Below are 18,931 nucleotides of genomic sequence, written 5' to 3' on the forward strand. Positions count from 1 at the left end.
CGGATTTAGGGATCTTCGGGCAACATATCTAGATCTTGATCTGTCTTGGTTTGTGGTGGTGGTCAAATATCCTCTGTCTGCAGCAATCTGAGATCGAAGATGAACAACCGGAGGAGCGGATAGACATGGAGAAACCAGAAGCATATGAAACGGCGTCGTAGGCTTAGCAACCTGCTGAGAGAACTGATGAGAAGTCATCAACAACAACAACAACAACCACAGTGAAAGGAGTCAATTCCCAATCGTGAAACGAAAAAAAACTACGAAAGCTACTGAGAAAACAAAATACAATTATGACGAATTAGCAGCCTTGACCACCGTATGATCCGAAAATATCTGGAAATCAATATTTTTAACACTAAAATATTAATTACAAGTCAATTACTAATATACAAAGTAATCTTAGGGATGGATGAGGAGAAGTCGAGAAGAGGTGAGGAAGAGGAGAAAGAAAATAAAAAGGGAAAACAATGGTGTCCGTCAAATCTAATCTAATCGACGGTGCATGATGAGTTAAAAACCAATCCATGTCTCTCTGAACTAACCAATGGGAATTCAACATCTTTTAGTTTATTAATTTTGTAATTTGGAGTATTATTTGGTATATTATAGGTAGACAAAATATCTTAGACATATTTGCAAATTTATTAATTTGCATAGCTTTTGTGTTAAACATATTTACAAAAATGGTTACATTTTTATTTTATTTTACTAGCTTTAGAGAATTTTTAAAATTTTGCAAAGTTTTATTTTTTTTCTTGTACATATTGGATTTTGTGTATATGTATATTGTTTTAAATATTGTTTTATGTATGTATAATAGTTAATTTTTGGTTCTAGGATTTATAATTAATTTCTTTGATTAGGATTTTTAAAGTTTAAACTTTAAATTTTAAAGTTTATGATTTAAGGTTTTGAGTTAGGGTAAGAGTTTGGGATATAGGATTTGGGGTTTATGTTTGGGATGTGAAATTAGTATTATTAAACTAACAAAACATATAAAAATGACTCTCGCAATTCCATCGCCTATCCCTTGCAAATTTGCTATGGATGTTGTCATCGCAAAATTGTCGCAAATTTGCAATAGATTTGCGAGGAATGTTAATTTATCTCGTAAATTCCTCGCAAATTTGCGGTGGACTTCTGAGGACCCACCCCCTCGCAAATTTGCGAGGAATTTGCTAGGATTTTTATGTTTGTAGCAGATGTCTCGCAATTCTATCGCAAATTTGCGAGGGATAATTTCCCTCGCAAATGTTTCTAGCAAATTGATTGTTTTTTTGTAGTGCGAGAACCATCTTTTCCGTGACGACGCCATCGGCCAGCACATCCAACATGTCATTGTTCTGTTGTTCACGAAGGCGAACATGACTCTCACGGGTCTATCAGGAGTTGGAACTACACATATGGTATACATTTACTTATACTTTCTCTCCATATACAGTATAACACTTTATATATACACACACACAACACAATTATGGCGTATGTATGAGAAACTATGGTTTCGACTATTTAATATATCATATATTGCATTTCTGTTTACATATGGAAACGATTGTCATAGTTTTAACAAAGTGAAGTACTTTTCATTTTAGAGCTTTGAAAAATGTAAATGCATAAATCTGAGGTCATAAGTCACCATATTGTTGTGAGTTCAGCTCTCTGTAGCGTGTGATTCACTATCAATGTGATCATAATCACATATTTAACCTGATGGTATGACTAGCTAGCTACTCGGATGTTGGAAATTGTAACTAATAAACACAAGTTTTCTTTTTGTAAGATGGAAAGCCGGCCACGTTCAAAGAGAGGAGAGAGATAGATGATGCGAACAAAACGTTGACGACAAGAGGACTGGAGGGTCACCTGATGGAGGATCTCAAAGTGTTTGACGTCGTCTACCAATTTATTCCCAAACCTGAGGATAGCTGCGTCTGCAAAATCACAATGATATGGGAGAAGCGCAACGATGACTTTGCCGAACCAAGCGGTCTCATGAAGTTCGTCAAGAACATGGTTGTTGACATTGAGGGCCACGTCACCAAAGCTTAACCATTATCATCACCGGCCATGATCACTACCATCATTACCAGTCCATCATCAATATCTCGATGTATTACTTCAAAAGTATTCCAATATAATAAATAATGGGCTCTTATGGAGTTTCAAGTTCTATGTAATTGTTTGGTATTGGAAGATGCTTTGATATGTTGTTATATGCTTATCATTTATCGGGCTCGACATAATATGATTATCAATAAGAAAAAGTATGTTATCTATATGTTTTGATATGTTGTTATATATGCTTTGTATAGTTGCTTTGATATGTTGCTTCGGTGGAAAAAGAGGCGTATAGAGAGTACAAAAAGTTTGAAAATTTTATTGAAGAGGGATATTATATATATGAAAGTGTACTTTTAATGTAAAACTTAACAAATGAAATAAAATTGAGAGAAAAGAAAAAAAAAATATTTGTCGACATAGTAATGTTTCATCCATGTCACATGTATCATGTACGTCATCAAAATTTCATAATTCTTTTACTAACATAACAACTTATGTATGATTTTACACAAATTTATAAGTTTGAGAAATAATTGAAATAATATTTAGTTGATGTATGAATTAATACGGTATTATACTGGATGTATACATCAAACATATAAATTTAGTCAAGGTATGAAAAAATATTTTTTAGACAACTGAGAATTTTTTTTTTATCAAGTACTCGAGTCTTTTTTTCTGCAATATGTAAAAACAAAATTTTGTGGCAATGATGTTTCTGTGATTTATTTCTGTAGACTTTCCACATCAAGATTAACAGTCCAATAGAGGTGAAAATGAGATGTGTAAAAATATGTGCGTGTGACCATATTATACGTACTCTTATTATTTATTTCTAAGATCTTTGAATATTTCGAGGAAGGAGAAGATAAACCATAACGAGTTAACGACGATCAACATCTATAATAGTGAATAGTTATAATTGGCAGGCCTAGCTCTATGGTCCAATTCTCTTCTTCTTTTTATATGAGAAATATAAGGGTCCATTTTTTTTCAGCTCACATGGCCTGACACCATGCATGCACCATCAGACATACAAATCGTCTGGACTGGATCATTTAGATGATTTAATATAATTTATAGATTAGCAAACTAATGCAATCAAGAATTCGAGATTGATGGATGCTTGCTTCTTACCAAATTCGAATTATATGGCCAATTAATATGTACCCTAAGACCATGGGCAGTGGAGTAACCCATATGGGTTACTCACAAATATATTAATCATATAATTATAGTTAATCTAATCAAAGTAACCTATTAAGTACTTATCAAAATTCATCCTTCCACTAGAGAAATCTTCATAGGTTTCTCAATCATACAAATAATTTTTTTAAACTATTGTTTATTAATTTACAAATTTAAATAATTATAAAATGAGAATAAGTTATATTTTACAATTCCTCTAATTCATCGGTTTCATATTTTACAAAATAAAAAAAAATGTTACATATGTTATATAACTATATAAAAGCTGTTATCCATATGTTATCAAAATGTTACATAGGATCATGGACATAGGTGCTGTTTAGGTTACCAGGATTCACAACGGTTACAACTTTGGGAATCGATTTGGACTCACCGAGTGACTTCTCTAACCAGTCTGGAACAAAAAAAAAAGAGACTCACAAAGATATTGACAAATGCCTGCACTAGATACAAAAACAGAGACTGAGACTAGAAGAAGTGCCTAGCAATCACCAACGTTATAGGTAATCAAACAAAGATAGGAGTACCTGATTGACACCAGCAGTAACCATCACAACTGATCTGGTTAGCTTGTTTTCTTCATGCAGCTTCGGAGTAGGAAAGATGGATATGAGTATTAGCATTCTTTTTTGAAAAAAAATGAAAGACAAAGTATAAAACAAGTTCTACAAGGTTGCTACTTGTGAGGGAGGGAATAATACCTTGTTCTGAAGAGCCATTCTTAACTCAACACATAAAAAACTATTGTCTGAAAGTAGAACACATGATATCTGGACTATTTATTGTTCAAACACAAAACTAGAAGATCAATTATCACTATCAGTCAAAGAATCCAAGGTTATCTACTGTCCCCACTGAAATTCATAGACGTTCTATGTAAACCATGTGAATGTCAAGTATATATCACGAAACCATGTCAATAAATCTAACAAAAGCAGGTTATATTGTATTTGTGAATTTACATATCTCTCTTAAACAAGCAAATCCATTACTAATTATGTTGCTGAGAAATCAGGCCAACATATAAACTTAGAGGATTGATCATAGACCAGTTTTTTTTTTTCCAATTCTTAAGTAAAACAGCATCATATATACCTCTTGCTTCCACCGTCCTCTTGCTGCTTCCTCCTCTGCATCTTTCAAAGCAATCACCAATCAGTTTTCTATACTAACCTCATCTTATGCAAAATCAGAAGGATACTCCTCTAATGCTCTTCAATCTATCTAAACAAAATCAAAACACAGAAAATCCTAAATCACTTATCAAGCATATGGTATTGAAAAGAGAAAAAAAACCTACTTCTTCATCCTCCTCAAGGACAAGAGACAAAATCTTTTAACAATGTTGCTTGAGAAAAAACTTGATTAATGCTTGAGAATCTATCAAACTTGATTCATAATAAGATGATTAATGCACTGCAGAGAACCATGATTGAATCATAAAATTTCAATGGTCAAAAATCTGATCAGATACAGAAATTTCAAGATGTGAAAGATACCTTTAACCTTGTTATAGAAAGGGCAAGCCTCGTACTGATACAGAACAACTTCTTTAGGATTAAACTTGTGAGCCATTTCATTAGCGTGAACTTCCTGACCAAGAGACGATGCGGCGGCGGCATAGAAGAACACAATCCCAGCGAATCCGCCGGCAAAAGAAGGAGTTGAAATCTCCGGAAGACCGCCGAATCTTCGGGTGATAGGTTCGGTCCACGAGATCTTTGCATGGATTGAGCGAGCCGTGGATGGATTGCGACGGAGGCTGAGATTGTGCACCAAGCAATTCCGGTGATTGTGGATCTGTGTTTCTTGAAGCAAAGAAATCGATTCGCCGTTTGATGAAATCGGTGACTCTATAACGAGATTTATCTGCTGGTTTCGTTGTGTTTTTGAAGCAAAGAAATCGATTCGCCGTTTGCCGAGAGAGAGGAAAGAGAGAGATTCGAGAAAAGAAGAAAATGAGAGAAAAAAGAAACTGTCTTTTATATTTAATCAATATCCAATTAGAAACTGCCACAAAGCGTTGTTTCAAGCGTTCTTCCGATACTCTGCAGAGTAACGGTTTTACTAATTTGTGGGCCAATTGTTTTAATTTTTCTTTTTTTTTTGGGTTTAGAAATGGTCTGAGTACCCCAAAAAAACTCCACTGGCCATGCTCTACGAGAGCATATGTATTTTTTCTTCATTAGCCCCCAAGTTTCTTTTATAGGCCCATTTGTATCAGACCAAGTAGAATAATGTATAGGCCCATTAATGATCCATCCGCGTTACTGGAGAAGTCTCACTCCGAGACGACGTGCTCTTTCTTGCCGGAGTCGTCGTTGTCGTCGTTGCTCACTGGTCAGTCGTTGATCCCTTTAATTTTTTCGTTCTTCTCTTTCCGAGCTTTGATTGTTTAAGGAATTCGATTTTAATATGTGGGGAATGATTTAGAAACGCCATGGACGTTTTAGATTCTTAAGGCTACTAAAATTTAGATAGTTTTTTCTGGGCAAAATTTTATCTGATTCGCTTGAGAAGTTAGCTTTAAGTTCGTAAGAGTTTCAGTTACGTTTGAAATCTCAAGTCTTTGTTACTTACAGGGAACAATTTCTCTCAAAGATGGCGTTTTTGGGGCTCTTCCGTGTTTCTCGACGGTTGTTGAGATCCTCCGTCTCGGCAACTCCATCTTCTTCCTTTGCTGTTTTGCAATCACAGCATAAATCCTTGTCTAATCCTGTGACTACCCATTACTCAAATCCTTTCACCAAGTGTTATCCTTTATGTAATTATAACTATCAAGTATGGAGTAAAGGGAAGGAGTTGCATCAGGAGAAGTTTCTTGGTGGTGTTGGCTGGAATTACAGATTAGTTGGTGGGATGTCTTCGTCGTCTTCTTCGGTTATGGAGGGAAAGCCTAAGAAAGATGACAAGGAGAAGAGTGATGGTGGTGGTGTTAAGGAAGCTTCTTGGATAGATTTGTATTTACCAGAAGAAGTTAGAGGTTATGCTAAGCTTGCTCGATTGGATAAACCCATTGGTACTTGGTTGCTTGCTTGGCCTTGTATGTGGTAAGTTTATCTTCTCATCAGCTCATAGGCAATTAGGTAGTTGATGATCTTGAGCTGAAATCTTTTATAGCATGAGAGAGTGGCTTTGTGGCTAAGGAATGGATTATGCTATAAACCTGAGTTATCTGATTGGTAGTCTTTAATAATTAATATAATCATATTCCATTTTCTTCATGGATCTGGTTCCGGAGATAAGTAAATAGATAAAAGTTCTGAATCCCCATCATTGTTGTATAGGTCGATTGCGTTGGCTGCTGATCCTGGAAGCCTTCCAAGTTTTAAATATATGGCTTTGTTCGGTTGCGGAGCACTACTTCTTAGAGGTGCTGGGTGTACTATAAATGATCTGCTTGATCAGGACATAGATACAAAGGTAAGTATGTTTTTACGTTCTCTTATGGTATGGTGAAAAAGACTAGTGATGCCAAATTTATATATCCCTTTGTGTGTTGGTTTACACAAAACATGTTTTGTGTAATTATCGTTTCTGTAACTATAGTGAGAAAGTGTTTCTAGTTTGACATCTGGAAGTGGTCTTGATGCTTGTATGTCGGATCAATTTACATCAACATTTTTCAGTCACATTTCTGTTGTGGGTAATAGTTTATCTGCATGTATTGGTGACTTCGTTCAAAAGGTGCAGGACTTCAGATATTAGATGTGGTGAAGGTGGAATATGTTTTTTGATTGAAATATGTGTTTAGTAGTTAGGGTAGCTACACAGAATTCATGTAATTGGATTCGTTCTTCCATAAACAAAGATGGGTTGCTTGTGAGTAATAATAAGAATATTTTGAGGCTCAAAATTTTATTTGATTGTTTTATTTTAGATTACGTTGTCTTACAAATATATTTTTCTATCCAGGTTGATCGTACAAAATTAAGACCTATCGCCAGTGGTCTTTTGACACCATTTCAAGGGATTCAGTTTCTTGGGCTTCAGTTGCTTTTAGGCTTAGGGATTCTTCTCCAACTTAACAACTACAGGTTTGTTTGGAAATTTTTACATCCCCTTGAATCAAAAAGAAGAAAAGAAGAAAGAAAACATATTGTAGTTGGCCCAACTTCTAAAGACATATTGTCATGCCTTCCTTTTATCTTTGTGATTCTAGCTGAGCTCATTTCAGTATGTATATTCTGCAGCCGTGTTTTAGGGGCTTCATCTTTGTTACTTGTTTTCTCCTACCCGCTTATGAAGAGGTTTACATTTTGGGTAATTTAAATCCCTTTTTGCTTCTCAAAGTTAGACAGTATACTTTTTCTTGGTCCCCTTTGATCGATTCTATTTTGTAATTGCAGCCTCAAGCCTTTTTAGGTTTGACCATAAACTGGGGAGCATTGTTAGGATGGACTGCAGTTAAAGGAAGCATAGATCCAGCTGTTGTACTCCCTCTCTATCTCTCAGGAGTCTGCTGGACCCTTGTTTATGATACTATTTACGCACATCAGGTATATTAACTTTATTTTTAGCTTCAAATTCTATTTGATTACAAGCAGTAGCAAAGTAGTCAATCTCAATGTGCTCATATTGCTCCCCTAGTTTTCTTTTCTAGCATCACCAAGCATCCATTTGTCTAATGGGAATCAAAAAGAAGAAAATTACCCTGCACTTTTCCATCTGATACTATAGTTAAATTGAAGAGTTAGTTCCATAAAAGCCTTCCAATTTGTAACAGAAGTGAGAAAGGAAAGTTACCTTGTAGCCCATTAAAAAATGAAGTAGGTTGATTACAGTCTTGAGTCTCCTTTTGATATAGTTTATATGCCACAAGTTACGAATCCAAAATTTCAACTTAAGTTCAGTTTGAATGCAAGTAATTTGGAGATATTGTAGAGGTTAATGTGTAAGAATCTATTGTGTCTCCAGGATAAAGAAGATGATGTAAAAGTTGGTGTTAAGTCAACAGCTCTTAGATTCGGTGATAATACAAAGCTTTGGTTAACTGGATTTGGCACAGCATCCATGGGCTTTCTTGCACTCTCTGGACTCAGTGCAGATCTCGGTACTTAATAAAACTTGAGTAGGATTCTTTAGTGATTCCCAATTCCATTTACCGTCTTTTGACTTTTTTGTTTTTTTTGTTAAAGGGTGGCAATATTACGCATCACTGGCTGCTGCATCAGGACAGCTAGGATGGCAAATAGGGACAGCTGACTTATCATCTGGTCCTGACTGCAGTAGAAAGTATGAAAGTTTGGGTTTTGCTTTTCTACTCTTTCGCAGTCCAATATATGATTTTGCCTTGGAAACTAATACTCTCTGGGTTTTGATGTTTGTACAGATTTGTGTCAAACAAGTGGTTTGGTGCTATCATATTTAGTGGAGTTGTACTTGGAAGAAGTTTTCAATAGAAGACTGTCTCTATCCATCTCTCTCTGCCAACGATTAAGGATGAAGCTGTAGTATGAGGAACTTATATATGAAGAAATGAAGTAGAGTTTTAAGACACTGTAAGTGAGACAGAGGACATAGTCTTTGCTTCAGGATCGTAAAGCTCTCAAGGAACAGATAAGCTCAAGGCTTGTCTGTATGTGACTCATTCAAAGGGTTGACACTCGTAATTAGTATTACATTTATTTGTAAATTTTACTGGATGCTTAATAAATTTTGAAATTTTCCTTTTTGAACCCCAAATTGCAAATACATTAACATTGAATTAGCCGTGTGATTTGGGGAAAGTGGAAACATCTTTTTTACAGAAGATTTCCTTAATTCATTAAATTATCATCCAATAAGGCAAATATTAATTATTTCGTAATTACACGCGGTTTTAATTGATCCAACTAAATACCAATAATAAGACGCCACGTGGTCAGCATCTCCGTGTTCGATCTCAAGACATAAATAAAAAAAAGCCATAAGAATCGGAGATTTGTTCTTTCTCTCTCGATTGACTTATTGACTGAGAGAGAGAAAAGGCTTTTGAAAAAAAATGGGACACAGACACAGCAAGTCCAAATCCTCCGGTCAGCCATCGTCCTCCCCTTCCTCTACATCCGGCAACGTAGTCCACCATGTCAAACCTTCCGGAGAACGACGTGGATCCTCTGGAACCGGCGGATCTTCAGGCTCTGGAACCGGCGGATCTCGTTCAAACGCATCTACTCAGCAGAATGGTCGGATCTTAGGTCGGCCTATGGAGAACGTACGTGGTTCATACGAGTTCGGTCCTGAGCTAGGTCGTGGTCAGTTCGGTGTCACCTATCTTGTTACTCACAAAGAGACCAAGCAACAGTTCGCTTGCAAGTCAATCCCTACGCGTCGTCTTGTCCACAAAGACGACATTGATGATGTTCGTCGTGAAGTCCAGATTATGCACCATCTCAGTGGTCACAGGTAAATTTTTTTCGATTTTTTAAAAGTAATTTGCTTTTTTTTTGGGGATTTTCTGAAATGGAATCTGAAACAACTTTGGTTGAAATGTTAGGCTAGAAGAACCAATGCTCAAGTCTCCTATGAATGAGATAGATATTTAAAAATGGCTATTTCGTTTTCTATATAAATGAGTGGTGTGCTTTATATGTGGATGAAAAGTTTTGTGGTCCTGTATGTTAAAACTATTGAAATGTTTCCAATTTAATTGGCTTCGTATTTTATCTGACTTTTCAAGTTGGTGAGTGGGGTTTGTAGGAACATAGTGGACTTGAAGGGAGCTTACGAGGACAGACACTCTGTGAATCTTATAATGGAGCTGTGTGAAGGAGGGGAATTGTTTGATAGGATCATAGCTAAAGGTCTTTACTCAGAGAGAGCAGCTGCTGATTTGTGCAGGCAGATGGTGATGGTTGTGCATAGTTGTCATTCTATGGGTGTAATGCACCGAGACTTGAAGCCTGAAAATTTTCTCTTTCTTAGTAAAGATGAGAACTCCCCATTGAAAGCTACTGACTTTGGTCTCTCGGTCTTCTTCAAGCCAGGTTAGGAAATAGGCTAGAGGCTTCCCCATTTTTTGCATTAGTTTATTACTTCATAGTCAATTTATCCCTCTACTGAAGTTGATTTATTAATGTAGGGGATAAGTTTAAGGATCTTGTTGGAAGTGCATACTATGTTGCCCCAGAAGTTCTAAAACGAAACTATGGACCAGAGGCTGATATCTGGAGTGCCGGTGTGATTCTTTACATCCTTCTCAGTGGTGTCCCGCCTTTTTGGGGAGGTATTGCCTTGATATTTTTTTTGAGAAGAGAATTCGGTTGCACGGTTTAGATGGTGGACTGTAAATGTATAGTCACCTTTCTTTTTTACTATTATGCAGAAAATGAAACGGGGATCTTTGATGCCATTCTTCGAGGGGACCTTGACTTTTCAGCTGATCCGTGGCCAGCACTATCTAGTGGTGCCAAAGATCTTGTGAGGAAAATGTTAAAATATGACCCTAAAGACCGGCTTACAGCTTCTGAAGTGCTAAGTAAGACCCCTTCGTAACATTTTCTTGATAAAATGACAACACCGTGTTTTGATCCAACATTAACATGTTTTGATTCCTACACAGATCATCCGTGGATTAAAGAAGACGGGGAGGCATCAGACAAACCGCTTGACAATGCGGTGTTATCAAGGATGAAACAATTCCGGGCGATGAACAAACTCAAAAAAATGGCCCTGAAGGTATTAAGAACGCTAATTGAAACCGTCTGATCATCCCTATCATACTTTATGTATTCTTCTTGTTCTAAAGTAAAGCCAACCTCCGCTTTTCGTTTTGCATTTCAGGTTATCGCTGAGAACCTTTCTGAAGAAGAAATCATTGGTCTTAAAGAGATGTTCAAATCTCTAGACACTGACAACAACGGAATAGTCACCTTGGAGGAATTGAGAACCGGTCTCCCCAAACTTGGTTCGAAGATCTCTGAGGCTGAAATAAGACAGTTAATGGAAGCAGTAAGTCTCTCTACTTTGATGTCGAATCTGTGTTTTGCCCTTGCAAGAAACAAAGGTGAGAAAGCTTATGATGTTTGTTTAGGCTGATATGGATGGGGATGGATCAATCGACTACTTGGAGTTTATATCAGCCACAATGCATATGAACAGAATCGAACGTGAGGATCACTTGTATACTGCTTTCCAGTACTTTGACAATGACAACAGCGGGTAAAACAATATCCTCAATCTCTCCTTCTCTTTCTCTGTTTAACAAAGCTATGAAAGTCTTAACTCTTTGATCATGATTTTTGTGTGATATTTAGCTACATAACAATGGAAGAACTAGAGCAAGCCATGAAGAAATACAACATGGGTGATGATAAATCCATCAAAGAGATCATTGCTGAAGTAGACACCGATCGTGTACGTGTATACATTAAACCCCTTAGTTTGGTCTGCATCACTTGTTATCCTAACACTCTCTCTTCTCTTATATTCCAAAAATCTACAGGACGGAAAAATCAACTACGAAGAATTCGTAGCAATGATGAAGAAGGGAAATCCAGAATTGGTGACAAACCGACGCAGATGCAAGTAAAAAAAAAACATTTGGAGCCTGGATGATAATCATAACACAAAGAGAGATCTTTTGATGTTGTTTGTTTTGTTTGGTTTCTCTCACTTTTTTACTTATTAGCTTTGTGTTGTTGTTGTTGTTTCCCATTACAAATACATTATTTTCTTTCCTGCAATCTCTCTTTTGATCAACAAAACATAATATGCGTTGGATTTGTTTTCACGAGAGATTCAAGATATAAATAATAATTTCATGATTTCAAATCCACAAATAATTATAATCCTGAAACATGTAACAAAATAATAACAAAGGTGCAATATATTCTCACAAAAATAAAATAATAAAAACAACTGGGATAAACAATTAAAAATATGAAAAAAAAGAAGAAGAAATTAACAGGAAGAAGAAGGAGAAGGACCGCGAGCTTTTGGATCGAGTCCGTTAAAATGTTATCTCCTCTCTCGATAATATAAAACAAACAAATGAAATGATCATCGACAGCTTTCCTCTAGATTCGATTCGGATTCATCTTCTCAGAAATTAGTCTCCGGCTGATCTTTATAGATCTCCTCTCCAAGCGACGCCGCTTCTTACTCGCCGGCGGCTTGAATCATGGTATGTCAACCGATACGTCTGCAATCTTAAACCCCTTAGCTTCCTCTTGATTCTAAATTGATATACTCTGATGTCAATTAGAAATATTGTGAGAGAATCTGAAACGAATAATGCCGATACTTCCTCCATCGTCGTTGAATTCATCTATTTGATTCTAAATTTTTCAATCAAGCTATTGAAATCTGACTTGGTGTTACTTCCGAAAGTATAATTACTGTAAACGATTTGTTTCAGTGCATATCTGAGTTTATGATCTGATTTGCACCACGTTGTAGCTTCGTCGGGAAGCTTAGGCTTCTTGCAGTTAGATTTCATGGTGTTCGAATGAATTATGAGCATTCACTGATAATCTGTGAATGTGTAAGCGTGTTGCTATAAGTGTGATGTTGTTGTTGTTGTTGTTGTTGTCTTCTCTTGAATCAGGCTGATAGGAGAAACAGGTGTAACCAGGTCCTCCTTTTAGCATATCAGAGTTTTGGTTTAGTGTTTGGAGATTTGAGTATTTCTCCTCTCTACGTGTATAAATGTACTTTCTACGGAGGATTGAGACATCATCAAACAGAAGATACCATATTTGGCGCGTTTTCTTTGATATTCTGGACCATAACTCTCCTTTCACTCATCAAGTACATGGTTTTTGTATTAAGTGCAGATGACAATGGTGAAGGTATGACCAGTGGTTGCTAAGTGAATCCGTTTTTTATTTTTCTTGTGATACTTGGGTTAGGATGTAAGTCTTGGGTTTCTGTTGCAGGAGGGATCTTTGCTTTGTATGCTTTGCTCTGCAGACACGCAAGATTTTCTTTGCTTCCTAATCAGCAAGCGGCTGATGAGGAAATCTCCACATACTATGGCCCTGGAGATGCAAGTAGAAATTTGCCCAGTTCTGCTTTCAAAAGCCTTATAGAACGAAATAAAAGATCAAAAACAGCTTTGCTTGTTTTAGTCTTGGTAGGAACTTCCATGGTTATTACCATCGGTGTCCTTACACCAGCAATTTCAGGTTATTAGGCAATCCTTGCTTTCACTTCTGTCTGGTTGTGTAGTACGTTACCATTTTTATCTTTCCCAGGGTTTAGCATCTAACATTATCTTCTTGTAGTCTCTTCATCTATTGATGGGCTTGTGGCCAAGACAAGTCTGAAGCATAGTAAGTAATCTTTGTTATCATCTTCTTACTTGCGTATCTTGTTTATATACGTTTACACATTTCCCTCATTGTGATTTATACATCTCTACCTATGTGTTGCTTGCCTAGGTACTGTGGTCATGATAGCATGCGCTTTACTGGTTGGACTTTTTGTTCTGCAGCACCGTGGCACAAATAAAGTTGCCTTTCTATTTGCACCGATAATGATTTTGTGGTTGTTGATAATTGCAACTGTTGGTGTGTACAATATTGTGACTTGGAACCCCAGTGTATACAAAGCCTTATCTCCCTACTATATCTATGTATTCTTTAGAGAGACGGGAATAGATGGATGGCTATCCCTTGGAGGCATTCTTTTATGCATCACAGGTAATATGTTCATTTATGTTCTGAATAGACCCATCAAGTGTTAATGCTATGTTAAGTCTCATCTCGGCAATTTTTCTAACTTCAGGAACGGAGGCTATCTTTGCTGAACTAGGCCAATTTACAGCTACATCTATAAGGGTATATGAAGCAGCTAATTTTGTTCTTTAAATCATGCAGCAGAAACATCTGGAGAGACTTTTATAGCAGTTCTATAGGAATTGCATTGTACAACCACTAGAAGTTTTTTGTTGCTAGAAGAAATCCATAAGCTAGTGGTCATATTAAGGACTTATTCTTGACCTAGGGAATTTGAAAATATGATACACTATTAGAATCTGGTTACTGTTTTTATTATTCGACGGCATCTTTTGTTGGCTACTGAAGATGAAGAAACAATAACATTTTGCAATCTCATGGTTCTATGCAGTTTGCGTTTTGTTGTGTTGTTTACCCGTGTCTGGTGCTTCAATACATGGGTCAAGCTGCGTTTTTGTCAAAGAATTTTTCTGCTCTACCTTCAAGCTTTTATTCTTCCATTCCAGGTAATAATTTGGTGAATCTCCTTTTCACGTCTCTTTCCTGTACTTAACTGCCTCTATGAATTCCAATACAAGTCCCAGAGTACTACAATTTCGCAAATGAATGTACCTGACCTTCAGTGTTTGGGAAGTTTTAGTGGTGGATTTTGTCCATGATGCATGTCTAGATCCAAAGTTTCGGGTTTATTATTCTTTTCTGCAAGTAATATGAATATTTATTCATGTGCGCCTCGTTGGTCATGTAGTTTGTCATATGTGCATGTGTTTTGTTCTTGTTTTTCAGATCCATTTTTCTGGCCGGTTCTCATGATGGCTATGCTGGCTGCAATGGTCGCAAGCCAAGCAGTCATATTTGCTACGTTCTCGATTGTCAAACAATGCTATGCATTGGGATGCTTCCCGCGTGTGAAGATTGTTCACAAACCAAGATGGGTCCTTGGCCAAATTTACATTCCTGAGATCAATTGGGTTGTAATGATCCTCACTCTCGCTGTCACCATCTGTTTCCAAGACACTCGACACCTAGCTTTTGCTTTTGGTAAGAGTTTAACCTTCTATTAAACTCATAATTTCCATCGTTTTCATTAAACTAATCCTTTGTTCTCCAGGGCTCGCCTGCATGACTCTAGCCTTTGTGACAACTTGGTTGATGCCTCTCATCATCAACTTTGTCTGGAACCGTAACATCGTCTTCTCCGTCCTCTTCATCCTCTTCTTTGGGACTATAGAACTTGTTTTCGTTGCATCAGCCTTAGTCAAAATCCCTAAAGGAGGCTGGATAACTCTCCTCCTTTCCCTCTTCTTCACCTTTATCTCATATGTATGGCATTATGGCAGCAGAAAGAAGTACCTATGCGACCAGCACAACAAGGTCCCTATGAAGTCAATCCTAAGTCTCGGCCCAAGCCTCGGGATCATTAAAGTCCCCGGGATGGGTCTTATCTACACCGAGCTGGCCAGTGGTGTCCCTGCCACATTTACTCACTTTCTAACGAACTTACCGGCATTCTATCAAGTTGTCGTCTTTGTCTGCTGCAAAACTGTCCCTATCCCGTATGTACCGCAGAAAGAAAGATACCTTATCGGCCGGATTGGACCGAAAACATACAGGATGTACCGATGTATTATCCGAGCTGGCTATAAAGACGTGAACAAAGATGGAGACGACTTTGAAGACGAGCTGGTGATGAGCATCGCCGAGTTTATTCAGCTAGAATCCGAAGGCTACGGCGGCTCTAACACTGACCGTTCCATTGACGGTCGGCTCGCTGTTGTGAAAGCCTCAAACAAGTTTGGGACAAGGCTGTCTCGGTCTATATCCGAGGCCAACATTGCAGGCAGCTCGAGATCACAGACAACGGTAACAAACAGCAAATCTCCGGCTCTGCTTAGACTGAGAGCAGAGTATGAGCAAGAGCTTCCGAGGCTGAGCATGAGAAGGATGTTTCAGTTCAGACCAATGGACACTAAGTTCAGGCAACCTCAGGTGAAAGAGGAGCTGTTTGATTTGGTAAACGCTAAGGACGCAGAAGTGGCTTACATTGTTGGGCATGGTCATGTGAAGGCAAAGCGGAACTCAGTATTTGTGAAACGGCTGGTGATAAACGTGGCTTACTCGTTCTTGAGGAAGAATTGCCGGAGCCCAGGCGTGATGTTGAATATTCCTCATATTTGTTTGATCAAAGTGGGCATGAACTATTACTTGTGAGTTTTTGTTACTGATATTTTCTGTGAGAGTTTTGTGGTTCAGAGTATTATAAATCTGGATATGATGTTTTCATTTTTGTAATATTTATAGTTTACAAAAATTCTTATTTTGTTTTTGGTTACCTTTGTGTTGCTGAGAACTCATGGATCAGCAAGTCTAATGAAGAAAATCCAAAAATGTAAAGTATACATAAAACTCTGAACAGGTTAAATCTTTTTGAGCACAAATTCAAAAGAAAATCAACCAATTTGTCAGAAGTGGGATTTGAACCCACGCCCTCTCACGAGGACCAGAACTTGAGTCTGGCGCCTTAGACCACTCGGCCACCCTGACTTATGCTTAAACTTTCACTCGGTGTATATTTAGCGAGATATAAGATGTTAATTTTCTCACACATTACTTACTACAACGACGTTCACCAAACATTCTTGGCTGTGGAAAGGCCATGTGAAACCACCGAATCCTCCTTCCAAAGATCTGGAACAGTTTCTTTTCCTCTCGAGGGAAAAAGGTAGCAAGATACTGTAAACTTTATAAGCTTCTTACAACTTATTAATTCGATACTCTTGCGGGATACAATGATTTCCACTTACGTATGTAATAAAAGAGTAGAAGATAGAGAAACAACAACAGTAGTAACACATGATTGCAAAACTCAAATATCGTAAAATTCTTAGTTATATAGAGGCTTAGAGAGAGAAATATCACTACTTATATCCCTCGACGCTGATCAACAATGACATAAACAGCAAAAACAAAGCAGTCAGGGGAATTCTAAGTTTTCATTCACATGACCGAACGAGCCAACCTAAAAAAACTGCCCAAAACACATAAAACTTTCGATACCATTTCACAACACCCTTTTGCTAGCCACGGCCAACGTTGGTGTAAACCTAGTCTTTCTTCTTGTTCTTCAACGGGCCGAGAGGGATCTTGCTCAACACCTTCTCATCCAACACTGCATACTGCTTCTTGAGTTCAATCACCGCTTTCTCACCTAATGGATCAACTTTGTCTTCATACTTGTCATAGGCAAGAGGAACCGTGAAGAGTAGCACAAGAGCTGTTGCAGCAAAACAAGATTTAGTCATTCAGCGTTCAGTGAGATAACAGAAAGGAAAACACTAGGTGGTATGGAAGATTAAGCATTACCTATGTATGCCAATGTCAAGAAGTTGAAGCAGCCACCCAAGATTGAGAGAATCCATAACCCGAAAATAGCCTATTCAATTCAATGATACATTACTGTCAAAACCAGGGTAAACATAAAAAGTACCAAGTCCCAAATAGTTTCTACTTAGCACATTGTAACTTACGATGAGGAATTTCTTTAGCTCCCTTCCAGATGCAATTTCACGAAGAGTAGAGAATCCACGGTTGATCTCAATTCTGAGCCCAGATGCAAGCTGAAGAATAGGCTCTTCAGGGATATGAACTTCAGGAATCTTTGGTGGGGACCTGACAGAATATCAATTGTTAACAGTGCACAAGTGAATGATGATCTAAAGCTAAGACGCGAAAGAAAGCATCTCAGACAAATTAAAAATTCACTAGATTGGTCAATAACTCACTTGTTAATGAACATGGTGGCATTAGACCACAGAAACAGCACAGCAAGAACAACAATCATCACGTGGCAGATAAGAGTAAGGAGGTGGTACTCCATCAACTCAAACAAAACCCAAGCGGCTGTAGCGCCACCAAGTACACCACCAGACATCTTCTTGTTCTTCCACATGAATATATCAGCCGCTGCAAATACAGGATGATGAATCAGTTTGTGCAAACATGACATATATTATACACAAGAATCAATCAAACTAAAAAAACACGGACCTTGATACACCAAACAATACTATCAAAGTTTATAGTTCTCTAAACAAGATAAAAGTCGTAACATCAAAAACAATCTACAAAGCAAATGGTTAATCAAGTTTTCTAAAGGAACCATATTTATGATCAAAACCATTCATTTAGAAAGAAACCCCCAAAATGTGACACTAAACCCTCAAAACCAAATGAACACAAATAGTCAATCCAGATCAACGAGTATAATAAAAACCCTAAGCCAATACAAAGCTCGCTGTAAACAAGTTATGCAGATTCAAAACCACAAATCTCACCATCTCCAAAAAAAACCTAATCCCACATCGAAAAAACGAAAGAATCAAACCAAACAACACATATCAGAAACAGATCAAGCCAAATCACACAAAAACCGATGAAAATGAAAACCAGATCGGAGAAAAAAAAAAAAAAACTTACGCTTTCCACCACCAAGAACCTTATGGACAGGCTTCTCCCTACCGAACAAGCGGTAAACTTTGGACTGCATAGACGAAGGGGAAGAAGGCTTCTTCGTCTTCTTCTTCTTCTTATCATCCTCATCATCAGACGATGAAGACGAAGAAGAAGAATCACCACCGTGATGGATCTTCTCCGATATCTTGTCCATCAACGATTCCCTCTCCACAACCTCAACAGCTGGCTCAGGAGCGATCACAGATTCATCGTGTTTATGTTCTTCCGCCATCGCACAAAGATCTTAGCTTTTCTTTTCTTTTTTCGATTGAACAAAACAAACAAAGAGAGAACACAGTATTTGAGCTGCTTCACCTTTTGAGAAAAACAAAGAAGAGAAAAAAGATCTCCAAGCCTAAAATAGAAGAAATACATTCGAAACTCGAATCTCATCCGTTGAAATAACCAAACTAATCTAAACCGTTGGTTGGTTCGGATCCGAAGCTAATACGTTCGGTCGTTACTTAATTAGAGACCCCCCC

At 37.5% G+C, this 18,931-nt stretch overlaps 6 protein-coding genes and 1 non-coding gene across 7 annotated transcripts; 4 read left to right on the plus strand and 3 right to left on the minus strand.

The window, feature by feature from the left end:
* Positions 1,005–2,082, plus strand: LOC104720157 (MLP-like protein 328). Its single transcript, XM_010438114.2, has 3 exons — positions 1,005–1,194; positions 1,326–1,409; positions 1,787–2,082. The coding sequence occupies exons 1-3, from the start codon at positions 1,005–1,007 to the stop codon at positions 2,053–2,055; spliced, it is 543 nt and encodes a 180-aa protein (XP_010436416.1). The 3' UTR covers positions 2,056–2,082.
* Positions 3,467–5,430, minus strand: LOC104720158. The gene is made up of 5 exons (XM_010438115.1): positions 5,408–5,430; positions 4,776–5,251; positions 4,372–4,412; positions 3,804–3,863; positions 3,467–3,670 (listed from the first exon to the last, which is right to left on the minus strand). The coding sequence occupies exons 1-5, from the start codon at positions 5,428–5,430 to the stop codon at positions 3,662–3,664; spliced, it is 609 nt and encodes a 202-aa protein (XP_010436417.1). The 3' UTR covers positions 3,467–3,661.
* Positions 5,545–8,954, plus strand: LOC104717938 (4-hydroxybenzoate polyprenyltransferase, mitochondrial). Its single transcript, XM_010435578.1, has 9 exons — positions 5,545–5,616; positions 5,859–6,326; positions 6,564–6,699; positions 7,192–7,313; positions 7,470–7,539; positions 7,626–7,775; positions 8,194–8,329; positions 8,415–8,511; positions 8,609–8,954. Exons 2-9 carry the CDS (start codon positions 5,878–5,880, stop codon positions 8,676–8,678), a joined length of 1,230 nt encoding a protein of 409 aa, XP_010433880.1. The 5' UTR covers positions 5,545–5,616; positions 5,859–5,877; the 3' UTR covers positions 8,679–8,954.
* LOC104717939 (calcium-dependent protein kinase 3) lies at positions 9,184–11,989 on the plus strand. Its single transcript, XM_010435579.1, has 9 exons — positions 9,184–9,663; positions 9,958–10,244; positions 10,340–10,483; positions 10,583–10,735; positions 10,820–10,935; positions 11,041–11,208; positions 11,291–11,418; positions 11,514–11,613; positions 11,702–11,989. The coding sequence occupies exons 1-9, from the start codon at positions 9,260–9,262 to the stop codon at positions 11,786–11,788; spliced, it is 1,587 nt and encodes a 528-aa protein (XP_010433881.1). The 5' UTR covers positions 9,184–9,259; the 3' UTR covers positions 11,789–11,989.
* On the plus strand, positions 12,131–16,269 carry LOC104717940 (potassium transporter 3). Its single transcript, XM_010435580.1, has 9 exons — positions 12,131–12,382; positions 12,806–13,049; positions 13,137–13,385; positions 13,485–13,532; positions 13,641–13,901; positions 13,987–14,039; positions 14,329–14,443; positions 14,724–14,978; positions 15,049–16,269. Exons 1-9 carry the CDS (start codon positions 12,380–12,382, stop codon positions 16,146–16,148), a joined length of 2,328 nt encoding a protein of 775 aa, XP_010433882.1. The 5' UTR covers positions 12,131–12,379; the 3' UTR covers positions 16,149–16,269.
* TRNAL-CAA lies at positions 16,398–16,481 on the minus strand. Its single transcript has one exon. It is a non-coding gene; the product is annotated as a tRNA-Leu (tRNA).
* LOC104717941 (reticulon-like protein B1) lies at positions 16,765–18,919 on the minus strand. Its single transcript, XM_010435581.2, has 5 exons — positions 18,414–18,919; positions 17,720–17,900; positions 17,465–17,606; positions 17,301–17,370; positions 16,765–17,211 (listed from the first exon to the last, which is right to left on the minus strand). Exons 1-5 carry the CDS (start codon positions 18,679–18,681, stop codon positions 17,042–17,044), a joined length of 831 nt encoding a protein of 276 aa, XP_010433883.1. The 5' UTR covers positions 18,682–18,919; the 3' UTR covers positions 16,765–17,041.

The sequence above is a fragment of the Camelina sativa genome, chromosome 10, assembly GCF_000633955.1.
Source record: "Camelina sativa cultivar DH55 chromosome 10, Cs, whole genome shotgun sequence".
In the NCBI taxonomy this organism is placed as follows: Eukaryota; Viridiplantae; Streptophyta; class Magnoliopsida; order Brassicales; family Brassicaceae; genus Camelina; species Camelina sativa.